General features: G+C 46.3%; 1 protein-coding gene across 2 annotated transcripts in view; it reads left to right on the top strand.

The window, feature by feature from the left end:
• The window catches only part of TBXAS1 (thromboxane A synthase 1), a 149,499-nt gene that overhangs the window by 83,568 nt on the left and 46,393 nt on the right, over window positions 1-19,538 (top strand). For both annotated transcript variants that reach the window (XM_061198097.1, XM_061198099.1), the window contains 4 exons: window positions 7,022-7,110; window positions 8,866-9,014; window positions 11,071-11,198; window positions 15,214-15,528. In XM_061198097.1, the coding sequence (XP_061054080.1) occupies window positions 7,022-7,110; window positions 8,866-9,014; window positions 11,071-11,198; window positions 15,214-15,528 (681 nt within the window). The remainder of the gene's footprint in view (window positions 1-7,021; window positions 7,111-8,865; window positions 9,015-11,070; window positions 11,199-15,213; window positions 15,529-19,538) is intronic.

Consider the following 19,538-nt stretch of genomic DNA (forward strand, 5'->3'; position numbering starts at 1 on the left):
AAGAATGCCAAACAGAATGAAACATTAAATTCATAAAATTCAACCAATATTTATCAGCTCCTGTGTTTAAGGGGTTTATAATGTAGAAGGTGCAGAAACTCCTACATTATTACCAGGACGGTGACAGAGCTCACATCTTCTCTTGAGCATCAGAAACCACTTTAGGGGGCAGGGCGGGGAGCAGCATTGGAACTGAGCCCTGATGATCTTGCTGAGTTTTGACGGAGGGAGAAGGTGCGTTGCAGGTGGAACGAGCGGCAGGAACAAAGGCATCTAGACAGAAAGTACAGGGTGTGTTCAGGGACTGGAGGAGTACAAATTGGCTGGAACACGGAGTACGTGAAAGGGATTAGTGAGGAGAAGCTGGAAGAAGAGGTGGAGGCATGGAGTCGGCTGTTCTGTGCCAGGGGAAGGCTCGGTACAAACTTCACTGGAGAGTGAGGAGCTATTAAATCCTTGAAAGCGGAGGAGTAAGGAAGAGGGCTTCCACTTCAGCTGTTGAGCCTCCAAGATGCCAGACGTCCCCCGGACCCCAGGGGCGGAGCAGGGAAACCACAAGTGGTCCCTCTGGAGTCTCTGCTCTGCCATGGCCCCCAGGCGGGTGGCTCCCAGGGGCCGTGTTTGATCTCAGAGTGGCAGCCTCTGCTCGGGCTCTTCTCTGAATCCCTCTTCGTGTATGGACAGATGTGTCACCCAGCCTACACACCATCCATGTGGGGGGTGGGGGTGGAAGCGGGGGCAGGCATCTCAGTTTAGAAGTCTGAGTTGACACAGGAGAGACCCTCTCCTTCCCTCTCCCTGCTCAGGAAACGTGTCTCCCCCAGCACTCAGGCTGACTCCATTCTCCAAACTTCCAGGACCTCCAGAGGCTTAACTGTGTGTGTTTGTTTGCTTTTCAAGTTCATGGCATCAGAGCTGCATTGAGCGAAATTATAACCTAGAAGTTAATTAACTGAGGAGCAAAAGGAATGTGGATGCTGATTTTGGAGAAAAAAGCAACAAGCCAGGAGTCAGTGGATCTGGAGTCTCACTTTTATTAAATTATGTGAGCATAAATATAATCAGATTTTGCCTTTTAGATCTTTATGTAATTCTGAAGTCAATGCGTCAAAGAGATGCCAGAAGGCCTTCTTAGGGATGGCATTGCTGGAGGCTTTACTGCCCCCAACTAGGAAGCTGCCTGCTCTTTCCATGGTCCCCAAGCAACTGTCTCAGCTGCTGCTTAGTGAGCTCGGAATCCTAGAGTGTCCATGGAAAGGGACTCTGCAGCTCATTGCAAATAGCCCTTCAGTTGGGAGTGAGTGAGGACTCAAGTTCAGAGAGATTCAAATGACTTGTCCAAAGTAAGAGGTAGAACCAGCATGGGTCTCAGGTCTTTCATTCAGGGCCAGCTCCCAGCAAACTGCACTGCATTCATGCTACAATGGAAAGAGCACCTCACTCCATTAACGTTTCTTACATACCTTCTATGTCAAGGCCCTCAAGGAATATTCAGTCATCATGTTCTAGAGAATCAACTGAATGTGTTGCACTGTGCTCATTTCTAACAGAACAAATACCAAAAACTTCAATAATACATGACAACATACAACAGTTGCCAGAAGAGGGTGACATTGAAAGTGTATTAGTTATCTCTTGCTGTGTAACAAATTACCCCAAAACTTAGCTTAAAACAACAACCCTTTATTAGCTCATTGCTTCTGTGGGTCAGGAATCTGTGCACGGCTTAGCTGGGTGCCTCTGCATCAAGGTCAAGTAGTCAAGCTCTTGGCCTGGGCAGTGATCTCATCTGAAGTCTTGACTGGGAGGAGATCTGTTTCTAAGCTTACTCACATGGTTATTGGCAGGATTCAGTTCTTAGTGGGCTTTGGAGGGTAGGATAAGAAGCTTGTTCTATGTCCTAAGAGCAGGCAGCTTGTTCTATGTTCTAAGAAGCTTGTTCTATGTTCTAAGAGCAGGCCGCTTCCTAGTTGGGGGCAGTAAAGGCTCCCTAAGTCGGTGGGAATCTCCAAAGAATTTTAACCAAACATTGCTCAGATGACAAGTATTTTCAGAAGACCAATCTCATGACTGAGTACAGGATGGATTAGAAAGTGAAAAGACAGGAGGCACTTTCAAAAATTGTTTTCTTGGTACACCTATGTGCCAGGCACTATACAAGGTACTAAGACTGTAAAGATGCTTAAGATATGGTCCTTGTTCTCAAGAAGCAGATGATAGCTATGTTCCAGGTTACAGGCAGCAAAGCCTGAATTAGAGTGGTCCCTAGGGAGAAAAAGATGAAGGACAGATGCAAGAAAGGAAGTGATGTTAACATGGTAAGGCAAGAACAGGTGGATCCAACAGGACACTGTCTGCGTGGAATAAGAGAAGAGAGAATGATGCCAGGCATCCAAACTGGGATGTCTGGGAGCATGCGACTCTTCCAGAGGACAGCCGCCAGGCTCGGAATACTCACTGCCTTCTAAAACTTTCACACATTTTGCTTCTAACCTTTGACACAACTCTTCAACAGAGGTATTATTATTCCCATTTTGCAGAAGAATAAATAGACTTATTGAGGTTAAGCTATTTGCCCATCACACAACTAGAAAGTGCCAAGGAGAGGAAACCTAATTATTGGCTTCGAGTGTTTTCTCTCCCCAGGCCAAGTGTATTTAACAACTTCAGAGTCTTAGCCTCGGGAAGACCTCTCTACCTCCTGGCATTAACTCTATTGTCCTCTGTCTACACCTTGATTCACAATTCCTCAGACTCAGTCAGTAAAGATTCCATTTTTTTTTTAAACTAAGCAATTATACAGTAAACTCCAGGTGAGCAAGGACTTCCTTCCTTGGGGAATTTCCTTCCCAGGCTGAGGATGGTGCTTTTCCCCGATGGTTACTGCTAGTTACCAAAAAGCTGACCATCCGTACACTCAGCATCATCTATAATAAAGATAACCAACGTGAGAGGTGAGAGAAGCAAAGTGGGAAACTTCTTCCCCAGGCTTGGCTGCTGGACTATAGCCCTTCTCCCAAGTCATTCTTTTTAATCATTAATTTAAAAATTAATAACACTAATATTTTTTCTTATTATGAATATAACATGTGCATTATGAAAAAAAATGTGGAAAAAACAAAAATAGAACTCACTCATTATCCTACAAAGAAGATGAAACAGAACAACCAAATGAGAGTCTTTTGTTAAGATCTGTGTGATGATAGCATTGTGCATTCATCTGTGCACGTGTGTTTGCACAAGCCACCTATGCCTGCTTGTCTGCAAATCTAGGGGAATAACTGTGGGGTTTGTGGATCGTATAAAGATGATTGCAAGCCCGTCAAAGAGAGCTTTTGTTTGTATGCAACTCGTGTAAGAGTAAATATTCCATAACTGCTTGGGTATAATGCAAGGAAGAAAACCTGAAGTGATGGCTATTGTCCAACATACAGATCACGCTCCACTGTCTCACAATATTTTCTCTGCATTGCTTTTTAAAACATTTTTCATATTACATGCCCCATCTCATATCACATTAACCTAAATAAAAATGTCATTATCCATTCAGTTCAACAGACAGCAGGCAGAGTGTGGTAGAAATTATAATCAGGTCAGCCGACAACAAAGCATCCTAATCACAAGCACACAGAAGAACTGACGGTGGGCAGCTGGTCCAGCCTCCATTTTGCACTGTCCAGGCATACGATTGGATTCAATATGGAGAGACCCCTCTTTATACACAGGGCATGCTTCTGAAGAGTTGCGTGTAAATCAAATTTTATGTTGCATCCCAGTTTTGTTGCATGAAAGAAGCTTCAAGCTTGATATCTAAAGAGACTTCCTCTCAAACAGTATTCTTCGTTTTACCATGTTACTCTCCCTCTGAAATAAATCTAAAAGATATTTTGGTATATGAGGTTGCATTAAAGTACAGTTCACTTGTACCGCTAATTTTATTAAAATAATGGAAGGAATGTAGTCAGTGAGCTAGTCATAGAAATGTGACTTAGATAGTACTGACTTCTCCAGCATTAAGTTAGTCACAGATTTACTGAGAGTAAAAGCCTAGAGGCTATTAGAAGTGACCCATTTGCCCATACTTTTGTACTGATGGATTATTAAATTGATGGCTTGTGAGAATTTAGAAAAGAATGCAGCAGCCATAAGTGTCCACTCAGAATTACCAAGATAGTAATTCAGGATACTCATCCTCATTTTTTCTTTTTTTTTTTTTTTGAGTGGACTTCAGGATAGGTAGATGAGGTAAATTATACTTCTGTGTTGGCAAATCACTTGACAAGTCCTCCGCCACTGACATTGATAAGATGCTGCCTGGCAGGATATTTATTTAGGTTCATGCACAGCTGACCAAAGAGCTGGAAACAGTGATACTGACCAATTCCGTGGCTGCCTAAAGTCTAGTGGAGGGCCACAGCTCTGTGTCCGATCCTGTATACACAGCGACAAACCAAAGGCTTAGAAGGCACACTGACCAAATTTCAAATGGAACAAAGAAGGAATAGCCAAGGACACAGGAGATGAGATTTGAATGTGTGAGCACACCCTTGGTCCACCCATACTGAGTACAATCACCCCAGTGCTCTGAGCCCTTATGGCTTGATGAGCAGAAAGTTCTTTTTCCCCAGATTTCCTCTCCAGATACTCCCTCTAAGAGTCCCGGCAACAAAATACAAGGGGAGGGTCTCAGACGCTCTGCCATCCCTCCACTGGGTGTGTAGGTGTGTTCTGCTTTGCACATCTGCTCCTTGACCTGCTGCCCAGCTGCCCATAGGTGCCACCCAGGCTACTGTCCCCACCCCGGGCCATGGAGCCCTGAACTCAGACTAGCTCACTCACTCTCACTCAACAGGGGCACCCTTCTGGTTCTCAGGACCAACTCCCACAGCCAGCAGTGGGGTCCCTGGGGACACAGTACTTTCCTTACATCTCAGAGCACATGGGGCTGGCTTGGAGGGGGCCATAGGAGGGAGGGGTCCAACGAGACAGTGTGACCCTCCATCCTTGGGCAGCAGCAGCCCAGGCTGGCCTCCCTGCTGGGCCTCTCCAATCACCTGACTGTCTCAGGGCAGGTAAGAGATGGCTCTGCTCAGAACAGATGGCAGGACAACTTTCTACAGCATTACAGTGTTAGGTCAGTGTAAAGCTTTTCCAACGAATGGACCCTCAAGGGTCAAAAAATCAACTGCACGTGATGATGACTCATGGAAAAAAACCTTGTGGTTTTCGTTGACCTGAACGTCAATATTTGTCTGTGTTATGTGTCTTCTCAAAAAGTCAACATGTACCCCTGGCTTTGCAAGTGACTTGCAGGGAAGGGATCCATTTATGATTTACGGGGTTGCACCTGAAATGCTGTTTCCATTTTTACTATATACCAAGTGCTGTTCTAAGTGCTGGGGATACAAAAATGAACAAACAGACAAAAATCTCTCCTGATCTCAGGAACTGATATTTTGGTGTCAAAAAAGTAAACTCTAAACATAAGTAACATTTCAAAGTATGTTTTCCATAAGAAATGCTCAGAACAATGTATCACAGCATGTTGCTTTCGCTACAATGTTTGTCCGTAATGTACACTGGTTAAAAGGATTCCTCAGCCATAAAAAGAAAGGAAATTGAGTTATTTGTAGTGAGGTGGATGGACCTAGAGTCTGTCATATAGAGTGGAGTAAGTCAGAAAGAGAAAAACAAATACCATATGCTAACACATATATATGGAATCTAAAAAAAAAAAACAAAACTGGTTCTGATGAACCTAGGGGCAGGACAGGAATAAAGATGCAGACTTAGAGAATGGACTTGAGGACACAGGGAGGGGGAAGGGTAAGCTGGGACGAAGTGAGAGAGTGGCATGGACTTATATATACTACCAAATGTAAAAATAGATAGCTAGTGGGAAGCAGCTGCATAGCACAGGGAGATCAGCTTGGTGCTTTGTGACCACCTAGAGGGGTGGGATAGGGAGGGTGGGAGGGAGACATAAGAGGGAGGGGATATGGGGATATATGTATACATATAGCTGACTCACTTTGCTATACAGCAGAAACTAACACAACATTGTAAAGCAATTATATTCCAATAAAGATGTTTAAAATAAATAAATAAATAAATAGATGTTAAAAAAAAAAAAAAGATTCCCCTCGTCGTTTCTGACTTGGCTTTTCGAACATACAGGAGAGAATAAAAGGTCACGTGGGTGCCCATCAGGCTCCACAAAGAATTCCACCCACTCAAGCTGGACTTTTGGGGTCCCAATGTGGTGGGTAACCAAAATGAGACCTAAATTTGTTGAAGGTGGATCACAGCTACATGAATGTTCATAATACCATTCTTTCTTTCTGTGTGTATGTTAGGTGTTTTCCATAATAAAGATATTTTAGTATTAAAAAAAGAAATTCAGTAGTTGTCCTGCATGGGCACTGAAGGCCTCTTAAAGTCAAGGGTTCCCTATATTGGAAGGTTTAAACAGCTTAAGCAGAAGTGAATAACCATCCATCCACATGCTGTAAAAATGACTTTTGTACTGAATAAAAAGTTGAAATGGATGACCTTAGGTTCCTTTCAATACTGAGATTCTATATTCTAGTGGAGGATCTAAAGTATAATTGGAACCAAGCAAACAGGGATTTGGGCTAATTCCAGAGTTAGTACATATGGATTGTGGTCTATTTACTCTCTAATGCTAACCAAATGTCATGAAACTGAGTACTGATTCTCATTTCTAAGCATTTAATGATCATTTTCATAATTATTTCACAGTATTTACTCTAAATCCTTCCTTCTTTTTGCTTTCAAAAAAAAAACAGATTGCTTAAGCTAAAATAGACGTTTACAGCGATCGTATTTTACAATATTTGTGAATTTTAGATCTTCCTCTTGAATCTTAGGTGCATGAAAGTTACATTCGAAACGATGACCATTTTTCCAGGAAGCACCACACATAACCTCTTCATCTGCAGCTAATTTAGGTGTGCTCCCTGCATGGTGTCCTAATTACACCTTTGTTATCTGCTATCAGATGACTCCTCTAATCAGCCAAGCCTGCAACCTGCTCCTGGCCCATTTAAAGCACTATGCAGAATCCAGGGACGCTTTCGACATCCAGAGGTAAGGGCGCTGCGTAGCTACATTACAGATGAGAAATCACATGTTTGAATTGCTGCTTCTTGTAACTGTACGTAATTGCCAGACAATTACCTTGGGACCAGCAAACTATGGAAATGCTAGAAGCTCCTAAAAGTATGGGTGGACTAAGAAGAAGAAATGAAACCCACGGAAAATGTGAAGCAAAAGCAAATGAAGCCCAGGGGGCTGTGGCTTGTGCAGGGAACCTTGAGTAGGCAGTGTTTTGTGGGTGGACTTACCCTCCGACCTCTATAGACCCAGGAGTGGGCAAGATATGTCTGGGCAGAAAGGACAGGGTCCTGGGGGGCGGGGGGCGGGAGGGGAAGGAGTCCATGCATTTTTAATTCAAGAAAAACTGTGGCTCCCCTCAGGCTGGAAGCCATGACTTAGTGGTGGACCCTCAGTTTAAACGACTGACTGGCTTTTTGCCTAATTGTCCTGTGCTAAATTATGGTTTATACCAGATGAAGAGTCGCACAGCAGATTAGCCAGAAGCCAACTCGCTCTTATTATCATTGTTAATAAAATAATAACATAATCATCACCAGCATTTACATTCTACTGTATTGTTTACAAAATTCTCTCCTCTACATTCTCTCTGGTCATGAGGTGCGTGAGTTGGGTAAAGATAAGATGGGCCCAGCAGCCATAAAAGCAAAGTAAATAACTCTTAAAACCTTTACATCGTCAACAATTAGGATCAAGATGAAATCACATTCGGTAGTCGAATTATTGTTTTTGCTGTCAAAGGGAAATGTGTCATCAATTATAGAAATGTTTTCAGTAAAAGCAGTCAAAATAAAAGATGTCACCTGGAGGAGATGTCGTGTAGTCCTTAATGATAAGTGATTGGTTATAGAATTTATGAAGAAGAGGAACTAAGCGTGTGCCTACCTCAAGCCACAAAAATAGACCTTTTCATTATAAAAGGATATGAACACCCAGTTGTGAGCCTTTTTAGAAGCAACCTGACTACCCCTATGACATAACAAAAAAGAATTATTCTAGCTTAAAATGGCCATTTGGGGGGCAGGTTTCCTAGAGCCTAAGGGGTTAATTTTTCTGAAGCTACTGCCAGACACTTTTCCTTGTGTTTGTTTCTAAAGTGCAATGTGTGTTTCCTATAATAATATACGTATGTTCATGAAGCTGGTACCAAAGTTTGCCTTGTATTTATTTGAGTCTAAAAGGGCCCTGGTTTTTTTGTTTGTTGCTCTTATGAAAACTGTAAAATCATTAGGAGGAAGAGGGAGACAGAACTAATAAAACTAGATAATCAGGTTGTTAATTTCATCAATCACAACTTGCTATACATCAATCAATGGTTAGACCCTGGCCTTGGAATGGGCTCTGCAAAGCCTCTGTAAAGCACATAGCCTTTGGGTCAAGTGTTTTCCCTCCTTCATGGGGAAGAAAATGTAAAGTGTACTTCTTGGTTTTGACTGAGTCTGGTTTGAAGCTACCAGAAGGCTGAAAGTTGAATACCTGAGGCTCTCCTCCCCTCCCCCATCTTTGTCTAGATCGGCTGTTATGTGTTTATGTTTCCCCCTCAAATTCTGTGGTCATGCCCCCAGGATCTAATCCTGGGGGCTCCTCTCCCACTACCTCACTTCGGATCTGCCAGAAGCTCCCCTTTCCAACAGGGAGACGATGGAGTCGTGCCCCTCCAGGAGTGCGTATGATAGGGAGGCCAGTGGCTGAGTCCTTTCCAAACACAAACTGTTCTCTCTTCCATAGGTGCTACTGCTGCTACACCACAGATATAGTTGCCAGTGTCGCCTTTGGCACCCAGGTGAACTCCCAGAAGGCTCCCGGGCACCCCTTCGTGAAGCACTGCCGGCGCTTCTTTGCATCCTCCATCCCCAGACCTATCCTGGTTTTAATCTGTAAGTACAGCTCCTGCGGAGGGGGGGTAAATTGGGCAAGTTGGGCAGACCCCGTGACACCCCGGTGGCCCCAGGCAGCTTCGGGGCTCAGCCCCTGCCACCTGGAAAGGGTACTCAGGGTGTCTCTGAGAGTCGCCCTGTGGAGTCTGCCCTGCAGAGCCCCTGTTTTCCTGGAGCCGCCCAGGCGCCTCTGTACCAGTCTGGCGCCACTTATTATCAGCACAGGTGGCCCTGGCCTGGCTCGTCACTGCCTTAGTGAGCATGGCCGCCGTGCACGGGGCTGAGTGCTTCGCCTGCATCGCCTCTGTTAGTGCTGGTTTTCACCCCATCAGGAAGGCATTCTCCTCCCCACTTTACAGATGAGAAAACTGAGGCTTAGAAAGGCAGAGCCGGGCTTCCCTGGTGGCGCAGTGGTTGAGAATCTGCTTGCCAGTGCAGGGGACACGGGTTCGAGCCCTGGTCTGGGAAGATCCCACATACCGCGGAGCAGCTGGGCCCGTGAGCCACAACTACTGAGACTGCGCGTCTGGAGCCTGTGCTCCGCAACAAGAGAGGCCACGATAGTGAGAGGCCTGCGCACCGCGATGAGGAGTGGCCCCCGCTTGCCGCAACTAGAGAAAGCCCTAGCACAGAAACGAAGACCCAACATAGCAATCAATCAATCAATCAATCAATCAATCAATCTTTTAAAAAAAAAAAAGGCAGAGCCAAGACTGGAACCCAAACCTTTCATTTTCTAGGGCATGTTTCTCACCCCCAGCAAATTCCTCCTTAGAACACTTCTCTGCTTGAAGCCAACGCATAGAGAATTAGAAATCATATGTGACGGGTGACTAGCAGATTACCGAATGCCGTGGAGACCAGTCCATTCATCTTATTTCTGTTTTAGAAGTGAGTTTTTACCCTCTGGCCAATTCCGGTATCTTCTTGCTTTTATGGAAGCAATGAAGTGTTGTTATTATGGTTATTGATTATTGCCATAATTCCTAACCATTCTGCTGGGCTGGTAAATTCTATTCATTCCTTGGTTAGTTTCATTGCCATTTCTGAGTCAATTTCTGTGGAAGCCCCTGTCACCTCCATCGGCTCTGCACTGACGTTGTAGGAGTTGTCGCTCTGGGGGTCAAAGCAGCCTCATCCTTCCCCCTCACCCTCTGCACTCCAGGGAAATGCCCTTGCCATCAACCATGGAGCGCCCTGCAGGGCAGGTGGGTCCGCTGTTCCATGGTTGCTGCCCCTCCAAGCCCTGCTGTGTCATTTTGGTTCAGGCTCCCGCTGTTGAAAAGGGCCAGAGCATCCTGAGACCTGCGTGGATCCTTTAGGGTCCTCTCCCCCGGGCTCCCACACATGCCTGTGCACAGTAGGCCCACTGTGAATGCTGAGGAGCTGAACTGAGCTGAGCTCCCCAGAGACGGGCTTGGCCCACGGCCAGGCTACCATCCAGGAGGCGACAAGTGTCCCTGACCCAGGGAGCCTCGTCATGGAGGCTTGTCATGCCCAGGGCATGGTGGCAAGGGCATAGGGTGCACATGGCACGGTAAGGGATGTGCCCACAGGGGACGAGGCCAGCATCCTTGTCAGCAGCTGCAGTGGCAGCTCTTAGAAACAATGCAGGTGGCAGCTCTGGGGAAAATGATCCAAAGGGAAAAAAAATGCAAATGACCAGAAAGTTAAGAAAGTAGATCAGCTTCTACCACTTGCTAAGACTTGAAACATGGCCTACAAGTTGTTCTTTCCTGATGAAATACAAAGACCTTGGACCCTCATCTCTAGGACCTGGGAAATTAACTTATAAGCATGAGACTTGAGGGGCAGATGGAAGTGGGGATGCAACTGTACAGACGTTTATCAAGTGCTTACTATGTGCAAGGAAGGGTGAGGAGTCCCGAGGTAGAATAAGATAGAACCCTGCTCTGAGCAGCGGCGGTTCAGAGGGGAAGACAGGCCTTCAAAAGACTAATTCAAGGCCAGGGTTTGCTTCCTGGCAACAGGCATCTAATAGCCCTGGTTTATTCTCACCCCCTTTTCAATGCCACTTTTGTTTTTCTCTTTCAAGTATCATTTCCATCCATAATGGTCCCACTGGCCCGGATTTTGCCCAATAAGAACCGAGATGAACTGAATGGCTTTTTTAACAAACTCATCAGGAATGTGATTGCCTTGCGAGACCAGCAAGCAGAAGAGGTAACGTATTTTAATAGGACACAGCATCGAAATGGAATAGAAGCTAAGTTGGCATCGCTGTCTGTTTTCTCTCCCTCCTGTCCCAACCCCACACCCCCACGCCATGCTGTCCCTCAGTGGCCTACCACTTAGAGCTTGCCGGGGCAGCCGAGGCGGGGCGGTGAGGAGGGGTAAATAAGGAGAGAAAGGTGAAAGCAAGCAGGAAGGGCGGTGGGGAGAAGCCCAGAGCAGTTTGTCCACACTCTGACCCAGGGGAGTAGAATTAAAGCTGTCCTCCCCCAAGCTCACGGGCCTCCCTATTTCAAGCATCACTCCCGGCACAGGTTACGGGCAGCCTCAGAGAATTTTCTAGGTATATTTGCCCACGTGCTTTTCATCAGTGTATTCTTTACATTGAAAAACAGCAAGATGGAGCTTTACGGCACAAACAGCATGGTCATTAGAGGGGAGTTCAGGCAGCTGTCACCAGCCCCACATTCCCTTTCTGCGTGGAGGGCATTGCTGCAAAATGCGTGGTTGAGGGCCTTCGCTGAGACCTAGAAATTTCTTTCCTCCTTGAAGACTTGCCCTATGCTTGGCTCACAGTAGGAATCGAGTAAATATTTGTTGACTGAACTTGGCTGAGAACAGAAATAGGAATTGTCAGTGTTAAGGAAAATAATTTCAATATTGCATATGCTCATGCATGTATAATGCTATTCTTTATGGGCCTTACTGCAGTCAAGGAAATTGCTTAAAAGGAAAAAACAAGGCTGAAATGTCTCTTCCTGAACTGACTTGTGTCAGATGTAGCTTTAGCGTGTTTTCTCAAAGACTGGGAGGCTCAGGGGGGATCACCAAGGCGGGGGACGGAGGTCCAGTGTTGCAGCATTAGCCGAGCATGAGATCAGGGGTCAGTTAGTGGCCGGATGCATGGAGCAGCCTCAGGCACAGCCTCGTCCTGCCCGGCTTCACTTTCTGGATACTGTGCAGCAAAGGCGTCCTAGGCCAGAAGGTGAGGGAAGCTCACAGGTGCAGACAAGCTCACAGCCCTTTGGCCCAAACCACTGAGAACTCAACCTGCCGCCCTTAGAGGTATGAGAAGAATCAGCTCCCTGGTGTCCCTGGCCCAGCTCTGCCGTCTAAAAGGACAGACTGTTCTCATCCAGGTTCATGCCTCTCCAGGGTGAGGATGGAGCCTGGGGAAGGAGTGGCAAGGGAAGTCCCATTTTCAAACCTTAGTATTGCGGTGAAGGTCCTCCCTCACGCATGTGGGGTTTGTCACACACCCCGCCCCCAGCCTGAAACCCACTGGTTATAGAATCAGGCTGAAAATTCTAACACTGTTGCACCAAATAGCTTACTAAGAGGTGAGGGGTTATTAAAGATCCAATTACTGGTATTGCCTCAAGCTTTTCCTTTTATAAACTCGAGAGCTATTTATTTCAAACAATGAGTTGATCTGAGAAAAACCTCCCAACCACAAATCCAGGACTGCCCGTGTCAAGACAGAGCTATATGGTTACTAAGAAAACTTGCTTTAAACCCATCTAAACTCTGTAGACATTCCATCAAGCAGATGTGTGTTTGCTCAGTGGAAAATGCAGCACAGATGTTAAAAGGTAAATATTTTTCTAAGCTCTGGCCGATGGGTGGATTAGACACCTACATCTATCAGGGTGCATATTTTTCTTGGATATAACCATAAACCAGCACTGTTGCAGTCCTAAATGGGCAGTGTTCAAATAGCCTCCGTGATGCAGTGCAAATAAAAGAAACCCATCTACACTAATGCTCCTCTCCAGCGCACAGGCCCCAGAGAGCAGCCCTTTCCTCTGGCCTCTGGAGCTGGAGGTTAAGACAGATTTCTATAAGGCTCCATAGCCCTGAAGCAGCCTGGCTGAGCTGGGATGAGAGGAAAGGTTGCCAGCTGCAGCTCTGCCACGGGGAAAATCCAACAGTGTGGATGTGCCTGTGCCCTCCCTCCCATCACTGCCCCCACATGACTCCAGCAAAGCCACAAGCAAGCCTCGGGGACCACAACTGTACCGCACCCGAGGAGTTTCAAACATGCCAGCCAAGAGAGAGCCCGGGGATCCTCTGGGGTCCCCAGCTAGCATCCAGGAGACGAGAGAGCAGAGGATGCTCGCCTCCCACGCGTGCCATCGTGTCCTGCCCTGGGACCAGGGTTAGGGTCCCAGATGTTGACCAGGCAACAGGAAGGCAGCTGGTGGAAAGCCAGCCCTTGGGGATGCCATTTGGGAAGCAGAATGAGTGGGGCTAGGGTGGAAAGGGCCATTCTCTCAGCCATGCCCACCCGAGCAGGCTGGCAGGACGCCGAGGCCTTCCCTCCTAAGTCTCAAGGTTCTTGCCACCCACAGGCTTAGCTGGGAGCCCTTCTGGAAGCTCAGCAGACACCTTCCAAGGTCACAAAGCTGGGAAGCACTAGAGCTGCAAATGTCTCATGTCTCCAAGGTTCCTGCTCCAAGTAGCATGCAGTTGCGAGCAAATCCAACACAGCCTTCCTCAAAATGCACTTAGGGCATTGCATGTTTATGTGTGGAGTTATTTATTGCATACCTAACATGTGCGCGGCACAGTACAGGCATGGTTTGCGAGTGGGGTGGTGCAGGATCCTGCCCTGGAGACGCAAGCAACCCCACGTGACATAACAACCACCTTAACAGATGCTAATGTGTGTGACATAGATTATTAATGCAATAGGAATTCAGAAGCCAACGGGTTGAGAAAATGATACAAGTAAAGTACTCTGAAATTATCATTTTTTCTGTTGGTGGTTCTAATGTTCTCCCTTATGCTGTTGAGTCCCAAAAACTTCAGAAAAGAGTAACATATTGGTTGTCACTCATCACATCAAAGAGCTGTTCAAAGATGGGATGTGCCAGGTACACACTTTGTCAACCCTAAAGCAACACGTAAACACTTCCATTGTTACAATTAGCGGTAGTAAAAATATAAAGACTATGCAGATTGCTGATAAGGAAGGTAGGGGAAAATGGTAAGAAACCTCTAACCACTTAAATGGGGTAGGAGATGACTGAGGATAAAAAGGACCCACAGGGGGAGGCTAGGCTAAGGGATGCAAAACACAGACTGGAGACTTTAAAGACAGGCTTTACCAAAGCTAGTTCCCTCCCCCGCCCCCAGGCCCTGTTAACTCCCTGCTGTGAGAAAAACATGGCGCAGAAGTAAGCCCTGGATGGTGGGGAAGGGAACAGTGGAGCACGTGCTTTGATTTAAATCCAGATGATGCTTCAGTTGCTTTTTTGCTGGAAAAACGAACCAGCCAACAATACAAACACGGATAAAGTAAAAAAAATAAAAGCCCCCCTGGTTTTCCCAGCTCCCAGCTCACTGTGAACTGTGGGGTACGGATATTGCTAAACATTTCCTATGCATGGACAAACATAATGAAAGATACTGTCCAGGTGCTGTTCTTACAGAAGTGAGATCCTACTATGCATACTGTTCTGCAACTTGCTCTTTTCACTAACCGAGGTGGCTTAACATCTTCCTGACTCAGCCCAGATAGAGCAGAGCCTCATCCTCTGTAATGGCAGCATCACAGCCTGCTGCTGGCTGCGCGAGTCTCTGAACCAGTGCCGCGGTGAGGGATAGGCAGGGGGGCTCCAGGTTCTCTCCAGCTCAGACAACCCTGCAATGAAAATCCTCGTTCCTATCGAGCTCTTTAAAAGCTGCATGTGGACTTCCCTGGCAGTCCAGTGGTTAAGATTCCGTGCTTCCACTGCAGGGGGTGTGGGTTCGATCCCTGGTTGGGGAACTAAGATCCCACATGCTGTGCAGCCAAAAAAAAAAGAAGTGGAAATATAGTGTCCTACACATGAAACCTATATAATGTTATAAACCAATGCTACCTCCATAAGAATAATAAATTTTAAAGAAATTTTTAATAAATAAATAAAAGCCGCGTGTGCACATCTTCTTTTGTGCTCCAAGAAGCCTCTCTTATGTGACTCTAAGGCCAAAATATGTGCTTTCTTCTTTTGTTCCTTAGAGGCGGAGAGATTTCCTCCAAATGGTCCTGGATGCCCGACATTCCACCACCTCCGTGGGCGTGGAGAACTTTGACATGGTCAGACAAGTCTTCTCTGCCACTGAATGCACAGTGAACCCTTCCCAGCACCACCAGCCCAGACTCCTGTCCAAGCCTTTGACTGTGGATGAGGTCGTGGGCCAGGCCTTCATCTTCCTCATCGCTGGCTACGAGATCATCACCAACACTCTCTCTTTCGCCACCTACCTCCTGGCCACCAACCCTGACTGCCAAAAGAAGCTTCTGAGAGAGGTGGACCACTTCAGCGAGAAACATGTGAGTGCAGTTGTCCATGTGATTGTGTGTTCATAGAAGTGACACTTATTTTTGATAACCGTCTTGCTAAAATCACATTCTAAGTTTATAAGGGTGCCATGGCCCACCTTCTCCATCTCTCTGGGTTAACAAGTAAAATGGAGTGCTCAGAACAACAGGGAAAAAGAAAAAAAGAAAAGAAAAATTGTCCCATGCCTTCATGGTCTGGGGTGGTCCATGAAACCAAGCCTGGCTCAGAGACGCTGCAGAGTCCCAGGCAGTCAGGGTCAAAGATCAGGGATGGGGAAGGAGGCCTGGTTTCCCAGTGCTCTGTCGATGGAGTCTCCATGCTCAGGGAGGTGGATGTGAGCCAGAAAATGGAGCCAAGTAGAAGGCAGAAGCAGGCCTAAGAATGGGCCAAGTCAAAGCCGGAATGGAGATGGGGTGAGTGCGGAGGAATAGGTCTGTGAATGGAGTGATGTGAAACGGGGCCGAGTCCAGATTCTGGATATTCCTTCTAGATGGGGCTGCTCTTTGCTGGGCTGGAAGCAAGCTTCCAAAGGTGCTGAGCTCGGCTACTTTTTTTTTCTGGGTGCTTATGTGTGTACTGCTTTGACTTATGAGTGGTTAAAGAAAGTCATTTAAAAACTCTGTGCTTTAAAAGGAAGACCACCGGGGCTTCCCTGTTGGCGCAGTGCTTGGGAGTCCGCCTGCCAATGCAGGGGACATGGGTTCGAGCCCTGGTCTGGGAGGATCCCACATGCCGTGGAGCAACTAAGCCCATGCGCCACAACTACTGAGCCCGTGCGCCTAGAGCCCGTGGTCCACAACAAGAGAGGCCACCGCAGTGAGAAGCCCGCGCACCGCAGTGAAGAGTAGCCCCCGCTCGCCACAACTAGAGAAGGCCGGTGCGCAGCAAGGAAGACCCAACGCAACCAAAAATAAAAAAAAAATAAATTTAAAAGGAAGACCACCATAATAGAAATCTTTCTAGTACATTCTGATGTAATGACTATTACATTCACAGTGTTGGGAGGAGGCCTATTCCGTTATTGGAACCGTCAGAAATTTTTTTCATATATTGAGCTGAAAACTGCTTCCCAGGAAATTCCACTTCTTTATCCCACTGGGGAAAGTAGATACAAGGTGAGCCTTTCTTTTGAAAACTGCACTACCTGTGTTACTAATTGCCTCAACTTCTGGCTCACCACGAGCTTACGGTCCACTTCAAGTTCTGTGACGTTATGACATCCGCCAAGCCAGGTGTCCCCAGTCCACTGCTTGGACCATTGATTTTCTGAGCGTAGGTGCAAGAGTTTAGATTTATCCTTATTATTGCTCAAGTCAGCCAAAATAATTTTGAATCTTGATTCTTTCATCTGTCATATTAGCAATTCCTCCAGCTCTGTGTCATCTGAGACTTGCTAAGCATGTCTCCTATTTCATCCAAGTCATTGATTAAAAAATGTTGAGCAGGACAGGTCTTCCCTCCAGGTTAACATTGATCTATTAATCAATATTCTTTGGGCATGGAGTCTCAACAAGCCATGAATCCATTAACCCTACTACCTACTTCCACCACCCATCTCATCCTATTTCATAGGTAGTTGTGGGTTTTTTTCAGTTGAGGAGGTAAAGGAGGAAGGGCCAAAGATGATTGGGGTACATTACTGCAAGAGAAATAAGAGGAGCTGAAGGTACATTAGGATGCAGTTAGGGCAGGAAACAAAACCCCAACCCCAAATGATTTAAATACACACACACAAAGGAGGGAGGTACTTATTAATACAGATCATTGAGCAGCTTAGGGGTAGATATGGCTTCAAGCAAATCTTTATCAAGGCTCAAAGATAGGCTCAGGTCCTAGTTTCTCCCCACTTCTTGGTTGTGCTTCCTTCATACTGGTCCCATTCTCAGTTGTGTCCTCCTCTTGAAGCCCCAAGCAGCCTGCTAAGAACACTTGGGACTACAGGTTTCCTTGCTCATAACCAATGGAGAAGAGAGCCTGTGACCCCAAATTCTCAGCAGGAGTCATCAGGTTCACTCGGGTCAGAATGCTTAAGTCACTGCCCATTCCTGAACAGACTATTGTGGCCAGGGGAATGGGGGCGTGGATGGGCTTCAGTCAATCAATCCCACCCCCAGAGTCAACTGTACCCAAGTCAGATGTCTGCAGAACTTGGGAGAGCGACCTCCCAGAGGAAGCTCCGACAGCTATCCCAGGAAGGCGGTCAAGGCAGGAGAGGGAATTTAGCCCCCTGGTCTCAAATAAACCAGAAGGCAGGTCAAACTGCAGACGTTTAAAGCATCTAGAGAGTGGTCAGCCATGTAGTGGACATGGTAGTGGGTTGGAGAGGAGACAACAGCTCTGAGAGGTAGAAGTCATGGTCCTCACCTTCAGGGAATTTAATTGCCAAATAAAACAATAAGTTATGTCTATGACAACAATCCCTCCTTCCAAATGAAATTCTCCAGGGCAACAGAAGGCAGCACTTAATCAAGTCTAGAATGTGTGGTGTCATTCACAGAGCTTGGGGCTCCAGGAGTCTGTCCCACCAGCTACACTGTAATTCCGTCTGCTTATGTTCACCTACACAGGGAGGGTTTCCATAGGCCTTCGTTCAGAGGCCCTCACGCACACAACCCCTTACCTCTGACATGGCCTAAACTGACCTTGACCTCAAGGAGGGGTGATACGATCTCACTAAACCCTGGCCTCCTTCAAATCCCCCCCAGCCTAGGATGGGGGCTTCTTTCCCCAGAGAATGACCTCCCATGGGGCTGTGCAGAATGCTGCCAGGCACTGAGACCCCATGGGCAAATAAACAGATTTCAGGAGGTAAAGTTTTTCAAACTTCAGTGTACATAAAATCATCTGGGAAGATTGTTAAGATGCAGAGTCCTGGGCCCTTCCCGCAGAGATTCTCATTCCGTAAGTCTGGGCCAGGGCCCAGGAACCTGTATTTTAAATACACATCCCAGGTGATTTCTGACGCAGGTGGTCCCTGATTCCACCTTGAGAATACAGCCTTGGACTCTCAGGGTCCAAAGCCCTGCCCCAGCCATGAAAGCCCCTGGGTTTCATTTCTCTAGGTAACAGGTGGGACTGTCTCTGAGAAATGGGAATATATAGAGCTGGTCTTTTTAAAAAATAAATTTGGTAGTCACAATAGTGTTAAAAGTTGTATAGCCTTGCACGTGGTACACACGCAATAAATATTTTCAGGTTCTCTTTTTTCTTTTCTTTTCTTTTTTTACTGTAACCAGAGTTCTGTTAATATGGGCCATCTGTCAGAACATGGAAATGCAGATTAGATGTTCACACATTAGATATTTTCCTGAAAATATTCCTGAAAATTTGCATGTAAAGGATGACTTGTGATAATTTTCCTGCTGGTTTCCATTCAACAAATATTTTCTGAGTGCCAGTTAATACCAGAGTCAGGCTCCAGACCCTACACCCAAGGATGTTCTGACCTAGTTCTTCCATGATATCCTTGTAGAGCCCCGCACATCTCATTAGATGGTCTTCCCTTGTATTTGTCAATGAGGTCACTGGATTTGAGCTCTAGAGTTTCTCTTCCCTGAGCCATACCCTTTTTTTTTAGCAATGCCCTAAGAGAATCCAACAAAAGCTATGCTTTCTCCCCAAGAAAAAGTATGTATATGTGCACTGTATCAGGACTCTTTCTGCTGACAGTAATAGAAAACTCAACCGAGGCTGGCTCAGAGAGTTTATTGACCCACGTAACTGAAAACTTCAGAGTAAGGTTGCCTTCAGGTATGGCTTGACACAGGGGTTCAAACTCCGTCACTGAGACCCAGGTTGCTGTCTCTCCCCCTCTCTCAGCTCCAGTCACGCTGGGCACACTCCGTTCTTAGACAGGATCTCCCCTAGTGGTCTCAAGACAGCTGTGTAACCAGTATGTTGAACAGCCTGAACTAAGTGAACATGGAATCCTGAACATGGAATCCTTTTGTGTTTTTTCCAATTATTTCTTTTAAGTATGCTCTGACAAATCTCATCCCCT

The sequence above is a fragment of the Eubalaena glacialis genome, chromosome 8 (assembly GCF_028564815.1).
Source record: "Eubalaena glacialis isolate mEubGla1 chromosome 8, mEubGla1.1.hap2.+ XY, whole genome shotgun sequence".
Lineage (NCBI taxonomy): Eukaryota > Metazoa > Chordata > Mammalia > Artiodactyla > Balaenidae > Eubalaena > Eubalaena glacialis.